General features: G+C 44.6%; 1 protein-coding gene across 4 annotated transcripts in view; it reads right to left on the minus strand.

Moving 5' to 3' along the window:
* Positions 1 to 24,033, minus strand: part of TRIM2 (tripartite motif containing 2) — a 183,484-nt gene that overhangs the window by 45,455 nt on the left and 113,996 nt on the right. For 3 of the 4 annotated variants that reach the window (XM_058666746.1, XM_058666744.1, XM_004598468.3), the window contains exons 2-3: positions 12,885 to 13,069; positions 8,897 to 9,134 (exon numbers count right to left, since the gene is read on the minus strand). In XM_058666746.1, the coding sequence (XP_058522729.1) occupies positions 8,897 to 9,134; positions 12,885 to 13,018 (372 nt within the window). In that variant the 5' untranslated portion in view covers positions 13,019 to 13,069. The remainder of the gene's footprint in view (positions 1 to 8,896; positions 9,135 to 12,884; positions 13,070 to 24,033) is intronic. The other variant, XM_058666745.1, reaches the window with a different exon arrangement.

Consider the following 24,033-nt stretch of genomic DNA (forward strand, 5'->3'; position numbering starts at 1 on the left):
ATACAGGTGAAACTGCTTAAAAAAATACTAGCAAAATAAAACGTGCCAGATAGTGGATTAGACAGTGACCAGTTGGGATTTATCCCAGGAATACTAAGTATAAAAATATATATTAACATATATCAATATATTAATATTTGTTCATATATCATATGCTTAATATCTCAATATAATCACATTAATATGATATTAATATATTAATAAATACCCTGTTAATAAAAGGAAGGGGAGAAAGCAGCATGGTCATGTGAATTGAAATGGAAAAAGCATTTGAGCAAGTCCAGCAGCCACCCTCACGAAGCACAGGTGATCAGAGGAAACTTGTTCAAGCTAATGCAGAGTGTCTACTGACGCCCACAGCGGGACTGCACTTACTGCAGGATCAGGAGAAGGGTGAGCATTGTCCATTCTCACTACTTCCAATCAGCCACATATCAGGGGACCTAGCCAGGGCAGCTAGCCACGAAAAAGAAATAAAACGCAACCAAATTTGAAATTCCAATTAATTTTTTTTTAGAAATTTATTGGAATTTAGATTTTTCAGAGACAACACAATCTTACATACAGATGGAAGACCTCCCTGGATGAAATACCTCTCTGTCTTCCTTTTCCTCTCTGCAAAAATCTGCCTTTCAAATAAAATAAATAAATAAATAAAATATAATAACCAAATAAATAAAAATAAAGAAATATCTAAAAACTGTTGAAAGAAACTAAAACTATCTAAGTCACTGAAATAAATGAGATGATAAACCCATGCTCATGAGCTGGTATACTTAATAATGTTAGAATGGTAATATTCCCCAGATCAATCCATACATTAAGTTAAATATCTATCAAAATTCCAACTCATTATTGGCAGAAGTGAACAAGCAATTCCTAAAATTCATATGAAATTGCAAGGAAGCTAGCAGAGTCGAAACAACTTGAGAAGAAATAACATTAGAGTACTGATCTTGCCAATCTCAAAGCTTCAGTAATCAAAAGAATATCGCACTGGTATAAATATAAGCATATAAATCAAGGGACTACCATTCAAGTGTAAAAATAAAGCCATATCTCATTGTCAAGTGAATGTTGACGGGGTGTCAAGACCACTTAACAACACAGTGTTGAAACAACTGGATAACCACATGTCAAAAAATGAAATCAAATTCTTACCTCAAACCATATGCAAAAACCAACTTAAAAATAGATCAAAGGCCTACAAGTAAGCTACAATTATAACTCTTCTAAAAGAAATAAGGGGTAAATCTTCACAACCTTAGATTTGGCCACAAATTCTTAGAGGATATAAAAGGCATAAGCAAAACAACAAAATAGATAAATTGAACTTCATCAAATTGAAAATTTTCACATCAAGGATACTGTCAAGATAGTGGAAAGAAAATCCAGAGGATAGGGCCCGGCACTATAGCATAGTGGTTAAAGTCCTAGCCTTGCACATGCTGGGATCCCATATAGGCACTGGTTCTAATCCCGGCTGACCTGCTTCCCATCCAACTCCCTGCTTGTGGCCTGGGAAAGCAGTCGAGGACTGCCCAAAGCCTTGGGACCCTGCACCCACATGGGAGACCCAGAAGAAGCTCCTGGCTCCTGGCCGCTGGCTTCGGATTGGCTCAGCTCCAGCCGTTGTGGCTGCTTGGGGAGTGAACCATCGGACGGAAGATCTTCCTCTCTGTCTCTCCTCCTCTCTGTATATCTGACTTTCCAATAAAAATAAAATAAATCTTAAAAAAAAAAAAAAGAAAATCCAGAAGATAAAGAAACATAGCAGGTAAGTGTATAGCATCTAAAACATACAGAAATCCTACAAATCAACAACAAAAAGATAAACAACCTAATTAAAAATGGGCAAAGGATTTGAACAGACATTTCTAGAAAACATAAATGACCAATGAATACGTGGAAATAAGTTCAACATCATCATGTTCAAGGAAATGCAAATAAAAATCACAATGACATACCACTTTGCATCCAACAGGATTGAACACTCATAACATTAACAATGCTAAGTGTTTACAGCAATGTGGTAGCATCAGGACTGCTGTATGTAGCTAGTGGAAATGTAACATGGGATAGCCACTGGAAAAAAGAGTTTGGTGGTTCCTTGTCAAACACAGAACTATTAAAAGATGTAGTAATTTCACTCTTAGATATGTTTACAAGAGAAGTAAAAGCATACATCCACATAAAACCTGTAGATGCATGTTCATAGAACTGTCCATTGTTCCAGCTATTCATAAGAGCAGTTGACATCTACATTCATGAGCAGCTAGAAATTGGAAACAATCCAGGTGTCCACTAAGTGATGAATGTATAAATAAACTATTAACAGCTATGCAACAGAATAGACCAGAAAAGGAGTGCTGATATATGAGGCTACTTCAAACTTCGTAGAAATACGCAATTAAAAAATAAGTTTAATTTTGGTGCAAAATGATTCTTAAATTAATGCATATTTTTTCATGATAGGATTTTTCCAAAAAATTTTTAGAGGTATCCTTCCATTCCACAACATAGATGAACCTTGAAAACATGCTAAGTGACAGGAGCCAGACTAAGACGCCCACATACCACAAGATTCCACTTACACCAATGTCAACAGGAAGCAAACCCACAATGACAGAATGTCAACTTGTGCTGGTCTGAGAGCAAGGAGCAAGGGAGGAGGCAGTGGGGACAGGCTGTTCAACAGGTACAGTTTCTTGAAGGGCTAATGAAAAGGTTCTGGAAACGGTTAGCACCCTCAACTGTGCAGCGGAATAGCGGTAGAGGTTGCATTTTTGTGTTACATGAGTTAGTCCTCAATTTTAAAAGCCTGATTTGAGTTTTGAAGAGACAACAGCAGATCTGGGTCTCTGTGGCTGCTGCGTTATCCTAAGAGTGCCTTGGGAAGCAAAGGCCTGCAGGTCCTTTTGAAGATGCTCCTGTTGGGTTCAGATGGCGGTGGCTCTCAGTGAGACTTAGCTGTGCGAGGTGTGTACCTCCACTAGGCTCATCTCTTTCATCCCATCTCTGGTGGGAGGTGGTCAGAGTCTGTGTTCATCCTAAGAGCAGATAGGCAGCAGTGTGCGCAACCTAACCTGAAAAGAGTGGTCAGGGCCTGGCAGCCAGCCCTGAGGCTCCTGTGGGAGCACAGAGAGTTGATCCACGCTTCAGGGTGGGGACTTGTTAGTGGCGAGGCACTGTTTGTGAGGCAAGCAGTGATGACATTTCATCATCATTTGTGTTCCTGGGATGGCAGACACGAACTCAAAGGTTATCTGCTTTAAATAGGAAGAACCACTTAGATCACTAAGCATCATTTCTCCCCCTTTTCTTGAAGCTGGACAATGCCGCAGTTTAAAGAGAAAATAGTGTTGGAGCACAGGAAGTAGATGCCGGGCTTTCATCCACACCCACTAGTCAGCACCAGGCAGTGATATGAATGGCAGCAGCCTGCTTTGCTGTTAATTACCCGATTTGATTACCCTTCAGCCACTTGGGTAGTTTTTAAAGATTCACCCACAGCAATTAAATGCAGCAATTTATCTGGAATATTGCATGCACTTGGCTTGACTATGCAATGAGGACCCCGGTTTCCAGGCAGCAGCACTGAATTCCTACAATCTAAGATGGAACAACAATGATTCAACACACAGCCTGCTCATTTTCCAAGGCCTCTTGCTGACTTTTACATTTTATGAATCCAAAGAACATAATGCCTGCGTGGAGAGAAAGTACTCACAATACACTTCACATAGCTTCATGCACCTCGAGGAGGTTCAGGGTCTTCAGATAAATTTTCCACGTGATTTGATGAAAGAAGGGGCAGAGTTGGCAGCTAAAGGATTCTCTGACGAAAGACTCATTTCTAAGATATTTCTGCCTAACAGCCTGTGGCACCCAAGGGTCTCAGTTCGTAGGAAATGCATCATCAGCAACTCTTCTCTCATTCGTCCCTCAGTCTGTGACCACAGAGTTCTCTTCCCAAAGCTTCTCTAAGATGGATCGTGCCATCTTATAAAAAGGCAATAGCAAGTTTAAAGAGCCCATCCCCAGCTCTGTGATCTCACTCCTGCTGGTCTGGGCCAGGACCCACCTGTGGATTCTTCTAGCCAGTGCTCATTTGGGCTGTCTCCTGTTTATCTCCTTTGAATGCACCCCTCCCTCACATCTCCAGCTACCTGGAAAAGAGTTACATGCATACCTGGCCCCGACATTCCAAGGCTTAACATGCTTTAACAACTCCCATGCATGGCTCAGAGTAGACTTGAGAGCTTTGGAACAACGCCTAGGATCCTCCATGCCTTTTACTTGGAGCCCACTAACCCACCTCACGATTCCTGGCTCCCAGGAACCCAGAGAGAACAGAGAGGAATGGCCTCTTTGGGTTCCTCCATTCTCCCTGCAAAAATGTCTTTTTCACACAAAATACCATTTTTCCTTCTATACTGTATATACTGTGATCCTACTAATTAAAAAACACTAAACTTCATATATACTCAGAAAATAATCACATGTCATCTGCTTTTACAATATCTGTACTATTGCCCATTTTGATTATTTCCAGTTTTTGATATAATATAAAAATTACCACTAACTTTTTAAGTTGAACCTTTATTCTCACATCCAACAATTCCCATAGAAACATATGTCTATTAGTGGAATTACTAGATTAAAAGATGATAGGTTGCATAAAACACTCATTATATCTTACCAAATTGACATAAACTTACTGAAAAGTAATTTTCCCTTCCACCCACAGCATATGAAAATATCTCAATACAAACACATTCATTATTCCTGGTTGCTAACTTTTTACAAAACTGTAATTCATTTGAGAAGGAGTGAGTATTCATGAAGCTTAACAATTTTTATTCACATGATTATTACTTAGCTATCTGCATCGTCCCTGTAAATTTTTCTAGTTCTTTGCTTATTATTTTTTTGATTTGATATTTTTCTTAATTTCAATGGAGATTATGCTAGGGTATTTTAATTGTGAATTTTACAGCTAATATCATAAGTTGATTTTTTTTTTTTTTTTTGAGAGTCAGAGATGAGACAGTGAGTGCATGCCCATCTACTGATTCAGTACTCAAATACCTACAACAGCTGGGATTGGCCCAAGCTAAAGCTGCAGTTGGAAATGCAATTCAGGTCTTCCAGGGGAGTGGCAAAACCCCACTGTGCCTCCCAGGGTTTCCATTACTGTGCAGCTGGGGTACTCATTTCCTGTTTCAAAGGGTTTCACCTTTCCACACCGTGTCTAAAATGGAGGGTGAACCATTTTTTGATGATCTCCATGGTTCCTCACCGTCTCCTTGCATTATCTTCCCCAGGCGCATGCCTGCTACTCTCCTGTTCACCTGCGTTCCTGACCTCACCTGCCCTGTTTTTGCTCCAGCTGCCCCGAGCTCTGAGTTCTTTCTGAATCCTCTGACACTCTTAGTTTCCTTATGGATGTCAATCTCTCTGGTAGCTCTTAGTTATTCTGTAGCCATCACATCCCACCTGGAGAGCAGAGTCCACAGTAGGTGCCCAAATGCTTCAGCCAGGGCTCTTGAGCATCTCAGTGAAGAGGCTCTGAAGAGGACCCTTGTGGGGGTGGCTTTAGAGGATTCCTGTCTCTGACAAAAGGACTTCCCAAAGCCAGCATTTGGAATGTGAGTTCCAGAAGGAGTCAGACCAACCTTCTCCAAGACCCCAGGCATAGGAAATGGTCACAAGAACAATGCTCACACTGCTTTTGAAGGCATTCAAGTTCTCTGTTTTAAACTTTACTTGAAGAGGAGAAACAGAGAGCTTTCAACTGCTTGCTGCTTCACTCTTGGCAACAGTTCCAAGGTGGGGATGAAAGCAAAGAACCGGGAACTCAGGTGAGGTCTCCCATATGGGTGGCAAATCCAATGACTTGAGCCTTCACCTGCTGCCCCCCAGGTGTGTGTTTGTAGGAGGTTGCAATGGGAGCAGAGCCTGAACTTGAACTCAGGCATACCAACAGGAGGTGTGGGTGTGCCAAGCAGTATCTTGACCACTGTGCCAGAAAGACAAGTCCCTAAGTCCTTTTTTATTCATGAAATATACATGGGACTCTTCCCCTGCAATACAATCTGTGCAAGATACCATGGTTAATAACAGCTTATGGTGTTTTCAATTAAATTATGACAGATAATGCAAAGCATGGTGTCTCACTCTCATTTTGGCCACTAAAGAGCTCCGAACTCCTGGTCTAGTTCTCATGATGTCAACCAGCTCTGTAACTTGGACCGTTCAAGCCCCAGTGTCTCCATCTTTGTAGGGAACTAACAGCTGCTTTGCAGAGTGCTATTCACAGAGCTGTGTGGTGCCTGGTGAATCTGTTCAGTAAGTATGTGCAGACTGGCCCTTGAGGCAGAAGATACTCGACTGAATGCCAGAGGTGTAATGGAGACAGCGCCTGTCTTCCTGCAGCTTGCATTACAGAGGGAAAGCCAGACGACCGACACACACACAGACCATGGTGAGTGTCACAGGGGAAATCAACCAGGTGATGTGATGGATGGTACCTAGGTGCACAAGGTGGCCTGTCGGCAGGGAGCACTGTTAGCAAAGACTGCTCTGACCTAAGGGTCGTAGCACCCTGGACAAACCTGATTTAGTGTGAGCTTGGAGGCTAAGCAAGACAGAGTCTGACCAGTCCTCAGATGGGCAAAGCCTGCCCAGTGCAGAAGAACTCCATGCTGAGACTTGAAGGGTGAGAATGAGCTGGCCACTTGGAGAAGAAAGTAGCAAACAGCCATCCCCGAGGTGAGAAATCACTCAGCTAGTTCTCGGAGGCTGCAAGGTGGCAGCAGGCAGAGAAGAGGGTGAAGTGAGACGAGCAGTCATGGCTGACCACAAACTCTGCACTAGCAACCTCTGGCTGGCCTCAATGGTTGCACTATATTCGGACTTGTTCTTGTGATTGCAAATGCTTTAGAAATGGCTGCTTTATAATAAAAAAAAAATGATTGACCCCCTAGAAATAATTTTAAAGGGCTGATGCCAAGCACATGCAGCCTCTCTGCCGTGGTGGCATGCCATAGGGTCAACAGGTCGAGTCCTGGCTGCTTCCCTTGGAAAAGCAACAGAGGATGGCCCCAGTGTTTGTGACTCTGTGTTCATGTGGGAGACCCAGAAAGAAACTTCTGGCTCCTGGCTTCACATCAGCTCAGCTTTACCCACTGTGGCCATTTGGGGAGTGAACCAGCAGATGGAAGGTTCTGTCTCTCCTCTCTCTGTAATCTTAAGAGCTAACATTTACCAAAAGCTTATGATATGCTTCACATGGCTTAAACATTCACTCTTTCTCCTGATTCTCTGAGGTCGATACTATTTTTTGCTTCCTTTGGACAGATGAGGAAGGAAGTTCAGGGAGCTTAATAAAGTTTTGCCAGAGCTGACACACAGAGTAAGTTTAAAAAGAGGTTTTCAGAAGGTGACTGGGAACTCGCATTTACTTTTAACATGTTGGTTACTCATTACTATGTCAATTAATTCCATAATGATGTAAATTTTTGCTGATGGTATGTTGGAGCTTTCAATTGACTGGGATGATGCTCTGCTGGCTCTGTCTTCAGACCAGAGAGGGTATACCTAAGAAGCCGTTGGACTTGACTGGACAATAAGATGCTGGACTCTATGTTTGGTATACGCTTGCAATGGGGGAATCTCAACTGAACTTGAGCTGTGGTTATGCAACAAGGTGGAGGAATCCACCATGGTGGGAGGGTTTGGGGAGGGGTGGGGAGAACCCAAGTATCTATGTAATTGTGTCACATAATACAATGTAATTACTGAAGTTAAATAATAAATATATATAAAAAAAAAAAAAAAAAAAGACGTTTTCAATCAGTCTACCTCTGAAACTAGTTTTCTTGGCCATTCTACAATGCTTCTGCAGATTATCAAGCTATTGATATACATTGTGAATTAGTTATAATTTATAGTTAATTTATATATAATTTATATTTAATATTTAATTATATATTAAATTCTTACCTACTTGACACACATTTTTTAAAGTTTTCACTTCCTTGGCACATAAACATACATACGTGTCCTTTCTGCTGGCTTATTCCCTAAATTCTCACTACAGCCAGCAGGTGGAAACATAAGCCTGGAACTCACCCCAGGCCTCCCTGGAGGGTGGCAGGAGCTCAGCAGCTGGAGCCATTTCCCCTGCCTTTCCAGGGTCTGTACTCAGCGGGAAGCTGGAGACAGGACTGGAGCCTAAACACTCAGAGGGGACGCAGGTGTCCTGACCAGCGAGCCGCTCAGCGGCTGGACACCTGTCCCTGCCCCAAGCCTGTGAGTTAATGCTGTACACAGGGGCGCCTGTGTTTATGACAGTGCCTGTGCTTGCTCGTGGCAGAAATGTGTTGGCGGTTCATAACCCATCACCTATTCTCAGGGATCCACATCGCGTCACATTCTGCTTATTATTAAGGGACGGGGTCAAAGCGAGCAGGAGAAAAAAATTTCCCTCACGAGAAAAAGAAACAACTCTAACATGCGAACAGCCATTCTCCACCTGCAGAACTTACCCACTGCAGAATCTGTATTCATAATTTAGTACACAGATGTTTATTTAGGGCAAAGGATGCTCAGCTTGCAAATAGCTACTGGCTGACCCTGCTGGGCTTGCCAATCACGTGGTCTAAGCAGATGCAAGAGGATGGAATTATTATTATTGTTTTATTTTTTGGCATGGAAATTATGCTGGCCAGAGAAAAGCGCGCAGGCAAAATGGTCTGAACGTTGATAACAAAATTCCTTTTTAGCGGCTCATTTTCCAAGCGGCGTTCTATTTTAATGTCTGATCTCCAACATGCCCTGCCCCGCTAACTCCCTCCAAGGCCAACGCAGGGCCGGCTGTGGCTTCACTTACGTGGCCATCGTGGTTTGGGCAGGAGAGGGGCTTCCCTGCAGCCACGGCGGTAACCGTCTCCAAGATGGACGACTCCTCGACATTGCTGCCTGGAGTTCTCTGCAGCACGTCCATCAGGTTGGTGATGAAGAAGTTGTTCTGGAGCGCGGCCACCCCTTTCTCGGGCAGGATGGAGGTCTGGCGGCACACTGGGCAGGAGAGGGTTAAACTGTGGGCGGGGATGTAGTTCTGCAGGCACCTGCGGCAGAGGGAGAGAGCAGGAGAGTCAGCGCTGGAGGGGACCCGGGGCTCCAGGTACCCCAGTGTTCTCAGAAATGGCCGCGGCTACTCCGTGCATAACATCTAGGGACTCTTTTCTATTTAAGATTTGTTTATTTTTATTTAAGAAGTCAGCTATACAGAGAGGAGGAGAGAAAGGAAAATCTTCTGTCTGATGACTCACTCCACAAGTGACCACAACGGCTGGAGCCGAGCCAATCCAAAGCCAGGAGCCTCTTCCGGGTCTCCCACGCGGGTGCAGGGTCCCAAGGCTTTGGGCGGTCCTCAAGTGCTGCCCCAGGCCACAAGCAGGGAGCTGGATGGGAAGCAGGCCGCAAGGATTAGAACTGACGCCCATATGGTGAAGATGTTAGCTCCTAGGCTACTGCGCCAGGCCCAGAAAACAGACATTTTAACCAGCACTCGAGCTCCTTCGTTAACTGTTGTCCTCCCTGTCCCTATGACACAACACACTCACCTGGTCCTAAGCTCTATCTTTTCTGAGTTCCTGAAGGTCTATCAGAAAACTTCTCTCCCTGGGCTAACATTCTCATGAGTGGCTATAGGGATAACGCTCCTGCATGGACGTCTGTCTCCACAGACGGGTCCTCTGAGCGCTGGACCTGTGTACCATCTTGACATCTCTGCTTGGACATCTGTGTATCCTGAAATCAACATGCACACAACCAAGCGCAGGATCTCCCCTAGACTCCGTTCTCCCAAACTGATGACCGGCACTTCTGTTCATGCATCTACACCCATCAGAAACCAGAGGCGTTCTCTGGAAAGTAGTCCCTCACTGTCCCTCCTTCCCCACTTCTAACCCATCGCCAGAGTCTGTCACAACCCCCTCATCTCCCAGGCCTCTCTTCCCCATCACACCATCCTCTCTTGGACATTTGCGACAGCCATGGACCTGTCACATTGTCCTCCAATTCTGTAGCCTCAAGTCCTTCTCCAAGTTCCAAAGTGACCTTTCTAAAATACTAACCAATCAACCCATCTGCCTCTGCTCCCATGTGGGATGAAAACCCTTTTGTGACTTCCCTGCTCTTCCATGAAGACGTCCACGATAGCATGGGCACACATTGGTATGATCTAGCACTTGCACCTTTTCTGTCTTTCCCGTCATTAGCTTCATGCCAGCCACAAGCGGATTTAGTTCTTTCTGCTCTCTTGGTCCTTCTCCCTGCAGCACCTGTGCACTGCCTGGAATGCTCACCTCCCATGTCTTTTGTTGAATTTTCATTCCTCTTTGGAATTATTCCTTAATCACCACTTCAGCAGGGCAGCCTTCCTTGATGGGAACAGAATCTCTTACTCTGAGGTTTCCTATGTATGGGAGAGCAGCACTTTGTCCCTGGTTTAATTCCACATTGATCTGAGTAATTGGGAGATTTGTGGCTGGCTCCCCAGCTAGGCAGTAAGCTCCAAGAGGTCAGCATCTGTTGCTCTCCTTTCAAGCCTGGATGATGGTGTTGTAGAAGACATAGCAGTCTCGACAGTGACAATGAGCAGGTGTTTGCCAGTGAACCAGTGTGTATGTCTGGCAGGGCTCGGTCTCCTGACGAGGAGACAATACGTGAGGTGCTACCTCTCCAGAGCCAAACATTCCCCATTGTAAGGAAAGCTGCCAGCATCTTCAAAAGGAAATGATCCCAGTGTGCATGAGGCTCAAACAGCTTCAACCCTATGATTGGTTTAATAGGGTCTTGCAAATACGTGCCGCTAGCTACTGCATAGGGAGCTGGGCCAGACCCAGGGCAGCTCCGAAGTACTGCTCATCATCAGTCAGCCTGGGGGGAAACAGCCCAAACAACAGACTGAACACTCGATAGTGGGGACTGCAGCAGCTCTGCTGGGCTCACAATGCACGACTCTGCACGCCATGCTGTGCCTACTGCTGCAAATCCAGCAATCTTACTAAGTGTGTCCACACACAGATGCACCGTTAGCTGTTATTCAGGTCTTAGCTACACCTATTATGTAAGGGGAGGGGGGAAATCAGTCTCTGATTATTTTTAAATGTGAATCATAAAGTATTTAAGCCAAAACATAAAATGAGCACAGTAAAAAATACTGGTGCCCTATATTCCATCAAAAACAAAGATCCCATATCCACACACATTTACCCACACATAAAATCCCACAACTCAAAACAAAGCAAAAACCCCAAATGCCAGGGGCAAATCTTTTTGCTCCATTCATCACCATGACTGAACATATAGTTAATTCTTTGCTTTGAGACCTCCAATGTAAACCAACATGCGAATGACCAGAAGGTAAATACAATCAGCATAGATGTGAAACCATTGGAAATACTGGCCTCCAGCTCCATACTAGGAAGGAAAGAATTTTAATTACATGCATTAAACAGCAATGGAAAAGGGCACAGGCATTCAACACAACAGTTAAGATGTTGCTCAGGACGTCTGCAGCCCAGAGAGAAGTGTCAGGAGTTCAAGCCCCATCTCTGCTTCTAACCCCACCTTCCCATGAATGCAGACCTTGGGAAGTATGAGAATGGCTCAAGTACTTGCGTCCCTGTCGCTCATCTGGCAGACCCGGAATGGGTTTCTGGCTCCTAACTTCAACCTGGCTGTTTGCATGTGCAGAGGGAATTGGTATACGGGCGATACCTGATGCCTGTTCCATCTGCCTTTCAAACAAAAACCACCAAAAAAAGCTGAAAATTCATTAAATCTTTAGAATGTAATATAAAAATATTTGAAACTATAAAATCTGTTCTTAAGAAAGATATATAACCTTAGTAGAACAATATCTCAACTTAGTCAAACTAATTGCTAATACATTTTTTAGGCCTAATTGTTCAAATGGCGAGTTAAACGATGGATACAAGTATATTTTGATAACTAATCAGCATCCTCTCTGGAAAACAATGTCTTTGATGGAAGGATAAATATGGGTCTGGCACTATGGCTTGGGAGGTGAAGCCACTAGTTGTCCCCAGGTGCCCTGCTTCTGATCCAGCCCCCGGCTAAAACACCTGGGGAAGCAGCAGCAGATGGGTGAGTACCAGGCCACCTACATGGGAAGCAAGACTGAGTTCTAGGCGTCTGCTTCTGCCTGGCCCAGCTGCGGCCATTTGGGAGTACACAGTGGACGGAAGACCTCTCTGTGTCTGTCTGTCTCACTGTTAATTCTGCCTTTCAAATAAGGAAAATCTGTTAAAAAGATAGCTATTTTTAAAAGCAAGGATAAACAAAGAAATATGTTTTCTTATACAAACACATAGTGTTTTTCTTCATCTGAAACATCCTGGTGGTGTTCGACCGTGACACTCCTGTACGTCTGAGGTACCTGGGAAGGAAGTCCTGTCTCCTTATATACTATGTAGGCGCTTACTCCGCCGTGTTACGTGCAAGAAAATGGCCAGCTTTTCCTTGGTCTCCACCAAAGGCCCTCTCCTTGAGGGAGCTGCTGTTGGCAAAAATGGGTTCCCAAGAAATAAAAGGAAATGTAAAACAAAATGATTCTGCGTGAAAAGTCTGGTAGACATGAATCAGGAACTATCGCATTGCCTACTTGCCCTTGTAACTGTTTGACAGAAACAACTGGCACTTGGTCGTGCCTCTAGGTGTCCATTCGAGAAGCATAACAAATGCACGGTGTCCCATTGGGACGAGCCTAGGATCAGCCGTCGGAGGTCGCTGCGTGCAATCCCCTCCTTAGCATTTTACCTCTTCCCTCTTCCAGAAAGGAAGCTTACCTTTCACAGAAAGTGTGCAGGCAGGGGAGAACCTTGGGATTCTTGTACCGTTCCAGGCATATACTACAAATCAGAAACTGCTTGTCAATCTGGCGCACGACAGGACTTGGGATGCTGGTGCCTTCACTGGCCATCCTAGACCACTGACATGGGCGGCCGGCTGTCCTTGACCCTGCACGTCGCTGCTGTCAGATAGAAAAAAAAGGGGGGTAGGGAATATATGATAATCTGTACGTGAAAATCACTGGTGCTGTTGTTGTCAATATCACTGGTTTCCACGTGACCACAGCCAATCCTCACTGTGATACAAGGAAGACAGTGAACTACTTGTCACTCAATTTACACACATGAGTCCCATGTAAATAAAACAAAGAAGAGGCTGTTCTGGAGACTGGTGTTTGGCACAGCAGCTAAGTCACCTCTTGGGACACCTACTTCCGATAACCAAGTGTTTGATCAAGTCCTACTCTGCTTCAGTGACAGTTTCTGGCTCATGTACAGCAAGTGGTTGCTCAAGTCCTCGGGCTCCTGCTACCCAAATGGAGATGAGATTGAGTGCTGACCTCCTGACTTTAGACTGACTCAGATCCAGCTGCTGTGGGTGTATGGAGACTGAATATGTGGATGGCAGATCTCTCTCCAAGTGTCTCTCTGCCTTTCAAATAGAAAGATGTAAATGAAAGAGGAGGAGGAGGAGGCTGGAGGATATGTTTTATACAGAGGTGTACAGTGATGGTCAAAGGAATACTTAGATGTTTATGCCTCCAGTTATGACTACATTTTATTCCATGTTGGCCTTATTTTTAAAGATTTGTTTATTTCTTTATTTTTAATTGCAAAGTCAGATATACAAAAAGAAGGAGAGACAGGGAGGAAGATCTTCGGTCCGATGCTTCACTCCCCAAGTGACCACAACGGTCGGTGCTGTGTCAATCCAAAGCCAGGAGCCAGGAACTTCTTCCAGGTCTCCCATACCGGTGCAGGATCCCAAGGCTTTGGGCCTTGCTCGACTGCTTTCCCAGGCCACAAGCAGGGAGCTGGATGGGAAGCGGGCTCACCAGGATTAGAGCTGGCACCATATGGGATCCCGGGGTGTTCAAGGCGAGGACTTTAACCGCTAGGCCACGCCGCCGGGCCCCATGTTTGCCTTTTACAGTCTTATTAAATTCAGTGTCTTCCCAATTGTCATACTTGAAGACATCAGATTATACCAAGCCACTTAGGCATAAAGCTTACTTTGAACAGAAGGCTACTGAGACATAGCAGACACAAGGGCAGCTCTCTGCCCTCCTCTATCTACTTAAAAGTAGGGCATAAATGTCCATTTTGTAAAGGAAACTTCCGCTTGCACAGATGGCCCTCTTTCTGGTAATCAATGCAGAACACAAGCATGAGTCTGACGCCAACCTTGCTGAACAAAGTGTGTCCACCACACACCTCCTGCTCATCTGCCCACAACCTGATGCCCCTCGGAGTCCAGGTTCTACAATTGTCATTCCTTTTCGATCAAGTTTCTGTACTGTATAATGAAGATTAAGGCCAACAAAATTGTCCTGTTCTTTTCTCCAGTTAATTTTTCTTTTGTCATTTGTAATTCACAGGTTCCAGGTACATAAGATCAAGGAAAAGCATTCCTTTCTCTACAATATGTAGGATGGTGACAATTGGAATTTGTACTTAAAAGCTTCCTGTGTGGTTCGGCGAGCTTTCAGCAGAGTTTGCCGATGTAAGTCTAAATTGTATCAGTCATGGATGAGACACGAAACCTAGAGGGCCAGCCCTGAAATCGTCCACTGGGATGTGCAGAGGGGCATTTAAGGGACTAGATGAAGTAAACTAATGCAGAGGAAGCTTTAAAATGTTAGGGTCCATTTCAGAAAAAGAAAACAAGAAGTGGACAACAGAGAAGGAAGCAAAGAGATAAAGGAGGGGAAAGTTGGAAGATCAAATGAGGCTCTGGGGCACTTGGCTCAGTAAGGAGACAGTGCTCTCATGTCCCCACATGCAAATGCCTGGGTTCAAGGCCCAGCTCCACTCTCAGTCCAGCTTCCTGGCAGTGCACACCCTGAGAGGCCATGGTGATGGCCCAAGGCATTAGCTCCCTCTCACTCACACGGGAGAGCTGCATGGACTTCCTGGCTCTTGGCTTCCGCGTGGTCCAGCCCCAGCCCCAATGTGTCACAGCCACAGGCAGAGCGAATCAGTGGAAGGGTTATCTCTGTCTGCCTTGTCTCTACTTCCTTGCCGTTTCAAATGAACTTTTAAAAGTTATTTTTGTTATTTTAAAAAACACTTCTCTAAGGCTTGGCACCGTGGCACAGGATGCTAAACCTCTGCCTGCAGTGCTGGCATGCGGGCACCAGTCTGAGTCCCAATTGCTCCGCTTCCAATCCAGCTCCCTAATAATGGCCAGGGAAAGCAGCGGAAGATGGCCCAAGTTCCAGGTGAAACTTCTGGCTTTGGACCAGGCCATTTGGGGAGTGAATCAGTGGATAGAAGATTCACTTTCTCTGTCTCATCTTCTCTATATAAAAATCAGCTTTCCAAATAAAAATAAATTTTAAAACCACTGCTCCATTTACAGAAAAAATGTCTGTCTTCAACTCTAAAGAGGAAAACCAGGGATGAGCTAAAATTCACTTCTCAACTTTCTGAATGTTTGGTTAAGGTAAGCTCTCCCAATGGTATACTTAACTCGTCTAAAAAACAAAAAACAGAAAAAAGGAAAAAAAAAAAAAGGAGAGAAATTACAGATTCATTTGAAAGACAATGTGAAGGAAGAAGCTTTGGGGGAAGGAGATCTTCTATCCACTATTTCATTCCCCAGATGGCCACAACACCTGGGGTTGGGCCAGTGCAAAGCTCAAAGATCTACTACTCCATCCCCTTGGCCCACAGTGGGCAGGCGCACAAGCACTTGGGCCGTTTTCTGCTGCTTATCTGGACATGTTAGCAGAGGGCTAGGTCAGAAGGGGAGCAGCTGGGACTCAAACCAGTACTCCTTTGGGACAGCCACTTAATCCACCGTACGACTATGCCAGGTCCATACTCTAGGCAATCCTACCTCCAAAACTAATCTTCAACATGACCATGGAAGGTGATAACATTTCTATTTCCATTCTTTGGATTAAGAAAAAAAAAGTGTCTCAGTCAAGAGGTGCATGTCTCTAAAAGCCATGGTCTTCCATTCCCTAGGTCATCTCCAGACTTGGCCCTTGTGCTTTAGGTAAGCTGCTGTATGGAAGCTTGGGCACTTGAACTTGGCCTGGGACCCATGTTTGAAACCTAGAAACATACCACATTTTAAGACTCATCAACTCTATGTTTTTAAAGGAAACATTCTTCTCAAAATGTTAATGACACACTAAATCACCAAGTTAAAAAAAGACACTTCAACTTTTATACTCTCCACCAAATCACCATATTTTAAAAAACGATTTCAATTTTTATTAAGAAAAATATTTATTCATCTTTGAGTACAGTCACACACAGGATACCCCTGTTTCCAACTCTTAACTCTCTAGTTAAATTCATTAAAATCCATGCCTAAGGGCCGAGCAGCGTGGCCTGGTGGCTAATGTCCTCGCCTTGAACAAGCAGGGATCCCATATAGGCGCCAGTTCTAATCCTGGTGGCCCCGCTTCCCATCCAGCTCCCTGCTTGTGGCCTGGGAAAGCAGTCAAGAATGGCCCAAAGCCTTGGGACCCTGCACCCGCGTGGGAGACCCAGAAGAGGCTCTGGGCTCCTGGCTTTGGATCGGCACAACTCCGGCCATTGTAGCTGCTTGGGGAGTAAATCAATGGATGGAAGATCTTCCTCTCTATCTCTTCTCTGTGTGTCTGACTTTCCAATAAACATAAATAAAAATAAAAATAAATCTTTAAAATGCATGCCTAATAATAAATGGGTATAAAGTTAGAAATCATTTTAATACAAGAGTGTCACATTAGGACAGAGCTCACTGCATAAAGAATGTGGGTATAAATGGTCTAATTAGCCATCATCATCTATGGGGCTATTCAGATCACGCCTGCAAAAAGCCAGTGTAAAGAACGATACTCCTCAATTGGGCACTACCTGTTCTTTCAGCCATATCCTTACAAAATCACAGGAGGGAAGGGTGGACTTGCCTGTCTCAGCGATAAGGAGACCAAAGCTGGTGTCAATTTGATGACTAGCCCAAGGTCGTCCAGCAAATTCAGTTAAGTCAGAAAGTTTCAATTTCACATTCTCTTTTTTGCCCCCTAATCAAGGCTACTTGTTCTTAAATAAGCTTAACACTTTGCTGGGCGATGGGTTCCCATGTGAGACTTCTAAAAATGAGAGTATTCACTTCAACAGCAGCAAAATTTGAAAGATCAGGATTGGCGCCATGGTGCAGCATGCTAATCCTCTGCCTGCAGCATGGCATCCCACATGGGCACTGGTTTGAATCCCAGCTGCTCCACTTCCAGTCCAGCTCCTTGCTAATGGCCTCGGAAGGAACAGAGGACTCAAAACCTTGGACCCCAGCAACCATGTGGGAGATCTAGAAAAAGCTCCTAGCTCCTGGCTTTGGATAGGCTCAGCTCTGGCCATTGTGCCATTTGGGGAGTGAACCAGCGGATGGAATGATTCTCTCTCCCCCAAACCTGGACTCTCTTTGGCTCTCCTTTTCTCTCTCTATAATTCTGCCTTTCAATTAAATATGAAATAATCTCTAAACACTCAATGAGCAGAAAAAACTGACCTAACCTCTGTACAAAGATGGCAAGCAAATTTGTGAAGTCTTCCCCATTTTTCCTTTTCAGTGAAAACCAGCTAAAAAGAATTCTATTTTGACTAGCTTTTCAAATTTTTCACATTATTCTTTGAAATAATCAGAGCCGTGCTAGGTATGAAATAATCAAATAAAAAAATATCATTTTGTTCTTTTTATTAACTTTAGAATCTGTTTATTTGAGGCACACACACACACACCCCTCTGTTTGGAAGGAAAAAAGAGAATGTGGAAACAATGGTTTTACCCACTTTCCTCTAGCCCTTGACCTTTTGATCCCTAATCAACTATGTAAAGATCATCAAAACAAAACAAAACAAAACAAAACAAACCCTCTGTTTTAAATATAAAAGGGAACTAAACAGGGACAGGTGTCCGGGCAACCTTTGGACATCCACGCCTCAGGTCATAGGGCCTGGGTGGGAGTTTGAATTCTGCTTCTGAATCCAGCCTCCTGTGGCAAGCAGCAGGTGATGCTATAAAGACCTGGATCCCTGCTATCCTCACATGGAGCACCCTGTGTCTGGCTCTGGCCTGGCTCCATCATGGCTGCTGCTGGCATTTCGGAGTGAACCAGGAGGATAGAAAGTCCTTCTCTGTCCCTCTGCTTTTCAAATAAAATTCAATAACTAGATGAATGAAAGTTAAAAGGCAAACTTGATATTTTTAAAAAGTCCACATCCTATTTTCACAATCTGCCTTTCCAAGAATATTTTGAACATTCTTCATATAGGTTGACTAAATGAAATTTCTTAAGGTGACTTTTTTTTTTTAAAGATTTATTCATTTTTATTGGAAAGGCAGATTTTACAGAGAGAAGCTCTTCCATCACCTGGTTCATTTTCCAAATGGTGGCAACGGCTGGAGCTGAGCCGATCTGAAGCCAGGAGCCAGGAGCCTCTTCTGGGTCTCCCACATGGGTGCAGGGTCCCAAGAACCTGGGCTATCTTCCACTGCTTTCCCAGATGGCAAGAAGGGAACTGGATGGGAAGTGGAGCAGCTGGGACTAGAACCGGTGTCCATATGGGATGCCAGTGCTACAGGGCAAAGGATTTGCTTGCTGTGCCAATGCACCAGCTCCATAAGGTGACATTTTCAATGCTTTAACGATGAAAATAAAAACATTCCATTTTGATGTTATGATAGTTACACTGCGTGAGAACAAGTATTAGTATGCTTCACTTACTTGGTAAACTAATGATCTTTATTCATCAACACTAATTGAAAATCATGACAATATCACAAATCGGTCACAAGTGACCTGTTGAAGGCATCTGGGTGTATTTTTTAGAACTTCCAGGATCAACACAAAAACATTCTAATCCCTACAGCCCCCACCTACCCCCATCCCCCTGAAGATCCCAGTGATCATTTACTGAACATCACTGGGAACCAACAGGAAGACGATCTGATGGCTCCTAAGGGGACCTGTGCTCTGCAAGCGTGAGGCACGGGGAAGCCTGCCCATCAGGCTGAAGGAATATGCAGAAAACATCCAATCACCTTGCCACAGAGGGCGGGGCAGAGGTGTCAGCTCTCCTGGACAGGGAGACTCAATCAAAGCCTATCTGGGATTGGAAGGCAGAGCAGAGGGTTGGGTGGGGGAGGATGGCCTCCTCTCCCCAGCACGCTGTTTGGGCTGTCAGAGACCCTGCTCACCCACATTGCCAGTGGAAATCAGTGCATCAGGTCATCAACATTGGATACGTCCTTGCTCTTCTGCTGGAGATTTGCAAAGCTAGTTTCTGGAGGGGCTCACATGGAAACATACTTGGCCCGGGTCGGGGAGCAGGGAGGGGACAGGGGCTTTGTCTGGCAGGGTGGGGGGAGAAACTGGAACGCTTCTGGCTGCAGGAGATCACATCAAAGGTATCCGGAAACAGAAAGGAAAAAAGGAAGTGACAGAAGCAAAGGAAGAAAGAGCCATTTTTCAGACTTCAACAGTCGGCACGAATTGGATGTTGACATTAACTCAGCTGTGAGAGAGTTCATAGTGTGGGTATGGGTGGGTGGGGTGTGGTGGCGGGGTCAAGCTGAGGTTCTTTGAGGGACAGGACACAAACAGCAGAACCTGCCTGTGGGTATCTGCTCCCCTTCTCCAGTTCCATTCGGCACCACCATCCTAGCCCCACCTTTCTGTTGGAAACACATCTCTCCCCTCCTTTCCCTCCTGCCTTTGCTGTGTTTTCCTCCAAAGCAGTCATTGGCCACCTTCTACTACACACCCATATTCACGGGCCCCTCAGATTCTCAGCTCCTTGCAATGGAGGTTACATCCAGAAAAAAAGCCCCTAATCTATAAACCGGGGCAACGCCCCTCACCAGCGCCCCCCAACCCTGGCTTCTTGCCCTCTGTCTTGCAGCTTTCCAAGCTGTGAGACAACACAAGTCTTTTGGTTAGGCCATCCAATCAGGTTATATCAGGCTAAACAAAGACACCCAATGAAATGTGGGGATTACATCATTTATTTTGCATGTTATCTTTCCACTCCTGCCATACCCCATAGCTACAATAGAAGGTTCATGAGGCCAGGGGTTTTGTCTGATAACTCATCACAGAGGTACCAGCACCTAGCACTGGGCATGGCACATGATGAGCATTGTTTGTTTTATTTATTTATTTTTAAAGGAATCTATAGCATGGAAGTAGATCTGGGCCCAGTGGCAGGAGAGAATCTCACTGCTGAATTTTGTGATGTAGAATACCGGCTGTTGGGAATGTTCTCGGTTGACGTCACACGTTACCCGCCTCGCATGTGAGAGTCTAAACATGAACAACATACGGCACTCAGAAGAGTCAATATCAACGACAAATTTCAACATGTTCCAAGTGCAGGGAAAGAAACTGGGAACCAGTGAGAGCACACGTGTGTGGCAATCAGAGTCTGACAAGTTGGCACGCAAATTCCCTATTAATGGGGACTTGCCAACAGATCCAGCTTGTTCGGAACAAACAATGCAGCAATCATATGGCAAATCCTTGGGCGCAGGGAACTCGCGCTCCTCCCTCCCAGCATCTCCGGGTGTCTTTCCTGGCCCCTGTCTCCAGTGGCCTACCACTTAGTGGAAATCATATGGGAGGGAACTCGAGAGGAGGAGATGAAATGAGAGAAAAATGCCTGTGTCCACAATTTGGAGATTTAGATGCTAGTTCTCACCCCAAATTATACCATTTAGATCAGACAACTCCCCAAACTGCTACCCACACTGGAGTGAGGTAGAGTGAGAAGTGAGAGGGAACAGAACAGCCACAGTGAAACTGCTCTGGGGTTGGCCAAAATTTGCCTGGAAGATTTAGGGAACATGGTCTGGAACCAGGCATCAAGATTTCTTAAAAATGAGAATTTAAGATGTGATTTGTGGGCAACGGTCAGCCTCCTTGATTATACGTCATCCTAAGGGTTACTCAACTCCATTTTCACTGTGGTTCATGGCATTCTGTGGTTGCTGCTTTTCTTTCTGCCACTTGAGTTCATAAATTTGTTTGCTTGTGACCAGCATTATGGCCCAGCGGACTGAACTACTGGCTGCATTGTCAGAGCTCTATATGAGCATCAGTTCAAGTCCCACCTGTTTCACTTCTGATCCAGCTCCCTGCTCATGTTCCAGGGAAAACAGCTGGAGACAGCCCAAGTGCTGAAGAACCCTGTCACCCACGTGGGAGATCTGCACGGAGTTTCAGACTCCTGGCTTTGGCATGGTCCAGTCTGAGCCATTGTGGCTGGATGGGGAGCTAACTAGAAGATCAAAGATCGCTCTGTTTGTAACTCTGCCTTACAATAAATAAATAAATAAATCTCAAAAGATTAACATGCTTAACATTTTTTTTTGTTGTTCTTTGAACAACAAAAATGATGCAGTCCTGCAAAATAAGCATCCCAGGGCTGGTGCAATGGCTCAATTGGTTAATCCTCTACCTGCAAGCACCAGCAACCCATGTTTGTGTCCATTCATGTCTCAGCTGCTCCACTTCCCTTCCAACTCTCTGCTCATAGCCTGGGAAAGCAGCAGAGAATGGTCCATAGTCTTGGACCCCTGCATCCATATAGGAGATCCAGAAGAAAAAACTGGCTCCTGGCTTCAGCTCAGCTCAGCTCAGCTCCAGCTGTTGCAGGCATTTGGGGAGTGAATCAGCAGATGGAAGAGCTTCCCTCTCTGTCTTCTTCTCTCTGTAAGTCTGCCTTTGTATAAAAATAAGTATATCTAAAAAAAATCAACTTCCCAAGCAGATACAAAGCTGGCACATTTATAACAGAAACCATGAGGATTATGGACAACACGTGATACACTGCTGTCACCTGCCAGAGTAGGCAGCATCTGGCACACAAACACAGGTTAAAATTTAACGCGAGCATCAAGGTGCTCTCAACGATTTAAAGTTATGAGCCTATTATTCATCTGCAATTGAACTTGCATTGTTACTAAGGACTCAACTAGAAGAATGAAAAGAGGACAATTTTCTGTGAAATGAAAACAGGGTGACCCATTTCTAGTTAATCAAGCCTCCATCCCAGATGGGCCCTTTGGTAAACTGGAAGCCTGGATGCATTCTCTCTCCTGTTGGTGTGTGCATGTTTGTGCGTCTATATAGGCAAGTGTGGAGGGGCTCAGAAGTCATCCACTTCAGCTTCTGGCTCCAGACAAGGGTGTGCCCAAACTCTGCACAGTTATCTCATTTCCAGGGGCCACAGTAGAAAGCTTCCCTAGGTGTGTGAGTTTTCACCACGTGGAAGTTAATTTTTAAGCTGCACCTCCAACTTGTCTTTATGATAAGTGTGGCTCTTTCCCCTACCTCTTTCCTTAGGATAGTTAGATCATTACTGGTCATTGCCTGCTTTATAAAAGTCCTTCTGCAGTCAGTCCTTAAGCTCTGCCTAAGTTTCAGAAGACTGCTTCCGGGTGATGGCGTTAGGTGTTCAGGCTCATGGACATTCACCTTACAGAGCTCTGGGGTGATCAAAATGAGGTCTCCTCCCACACCCGCATCAGTTGCTAAGTCCTCTCCCTGCCTCTCCTGGGGACGACACACAGAGAACAAACATTATGGGCAGAGAGCAGCTAGGGCCACAAATATGAGGAACCAATTCTGGGATTTGGGAGAGGCTGGCAAGAAGATGAAAGAGCAACTAATTTCACAAGACACAAGCCTATGTTTTACAGTAAACTCGTTTTTGCTCCAGTTGAGTTGGAGGCACTCTTGAATTATGTTGTTGACAAATAACACCAAGCATTAGTGGAGAATCTGAGGGCAGAAGAGGGTAAAGTGAAACGGGAAAGACGAGCAAACAAAATCCAGCAACACAGAGATGCCGCTGGATACCAACTCATTTCCCACTCTCTGACCAAAAGTGCTAACTTGGCGAGTAACCCTGCTAGGTAAAACCAGACAACCCACACAATAAAAACATTCAAAGAACCCTGATAACCTACCCCAGTACGGAGCAAATTCTACCCCAACACTAAAATCCTGATGTAAGTCAGGGAGGGGCACGAACGACATTATACATTAGCAAAAAATAAGCCAATCGCAGGTGTGTGTAGAATGATTCAATCAGAATTTAGAAGCACCTGTCACATTATTTTTGGAAGACAAAACTATGATGGCAAATAACTTGGCAGTAAATTGTTTACAGTTTGAAAGTCTGTCCCTTCCACGGATTTCAGTAACATTGATCAGGGCAGCCTTTGCAGGGTTAGTTTTTATAGGAGAGACAGAATGAAAAGCTCAAGGAGGTTCTTAAACTTAGTGACACTCTTAGAAATCGCTACTACATACTTAACTAATCATAAATTAGAAGAAATCAATGCCTTACAATTCCAAATGAAGAACATGTTCATTTCTTCGTAAGACAAAGTATGACTGCTTCTACTTTATTTTGCAAGCAACAAAATCCACTGATCTTCTGTTATCCTGTGAGTTTTAGCATCTGAAGTCACCTCAGGATGACCCGATTCACTGTGGTGCAAAACACGGGTGGTTTTCATGCTCCTCTTTGCAAATCTGTGGGGTAAGTATGCTGCATTCTTCTACCTTGCATCAGAGCGTACTTTCACATTCAGCTGTGGTTTAACCTTTCCCAGGCAACTCACTCTTGTCTTTCTAGGAGAATACTGGAAAGAAACACTCAGAGATTTGGGAAGGGCTGTGGCTGCTGTCTGCAACAGAAAGCTGTTTTCTCACATCACAGCACACATGAAACTTCCCATTGTGTGCTGCCTGGCTCGCCGGGAGGCCCGTGCATTATTTAACACGACAGTGGGTTACAAGCAGCACTGTCCACCAGAAAATAGGCTCACTTAGGCAGAACCGAGTCCTAACACTTGAGAAATCAATTGAATAACCTGAGTGGATAAACAACTCTCCTTACATATTGCACATTTTTCTTGAGC

The sequence above is a fragment of the Ochotona princeps genome, chromosome 7 (genome assembly GCF_030435755.1).
Source record: "Ochotona princeps isolate mOchPri1 chromosome 7, mOchPri1.hap1, whole genome shotgun sequence".
Classification (NCBI taxonomy): Eukaryota; Metazoa; Chordata; class Mammalia; order Lagomorpha; family Ochotonidae; genus Ochotona; species Ochotona princeps.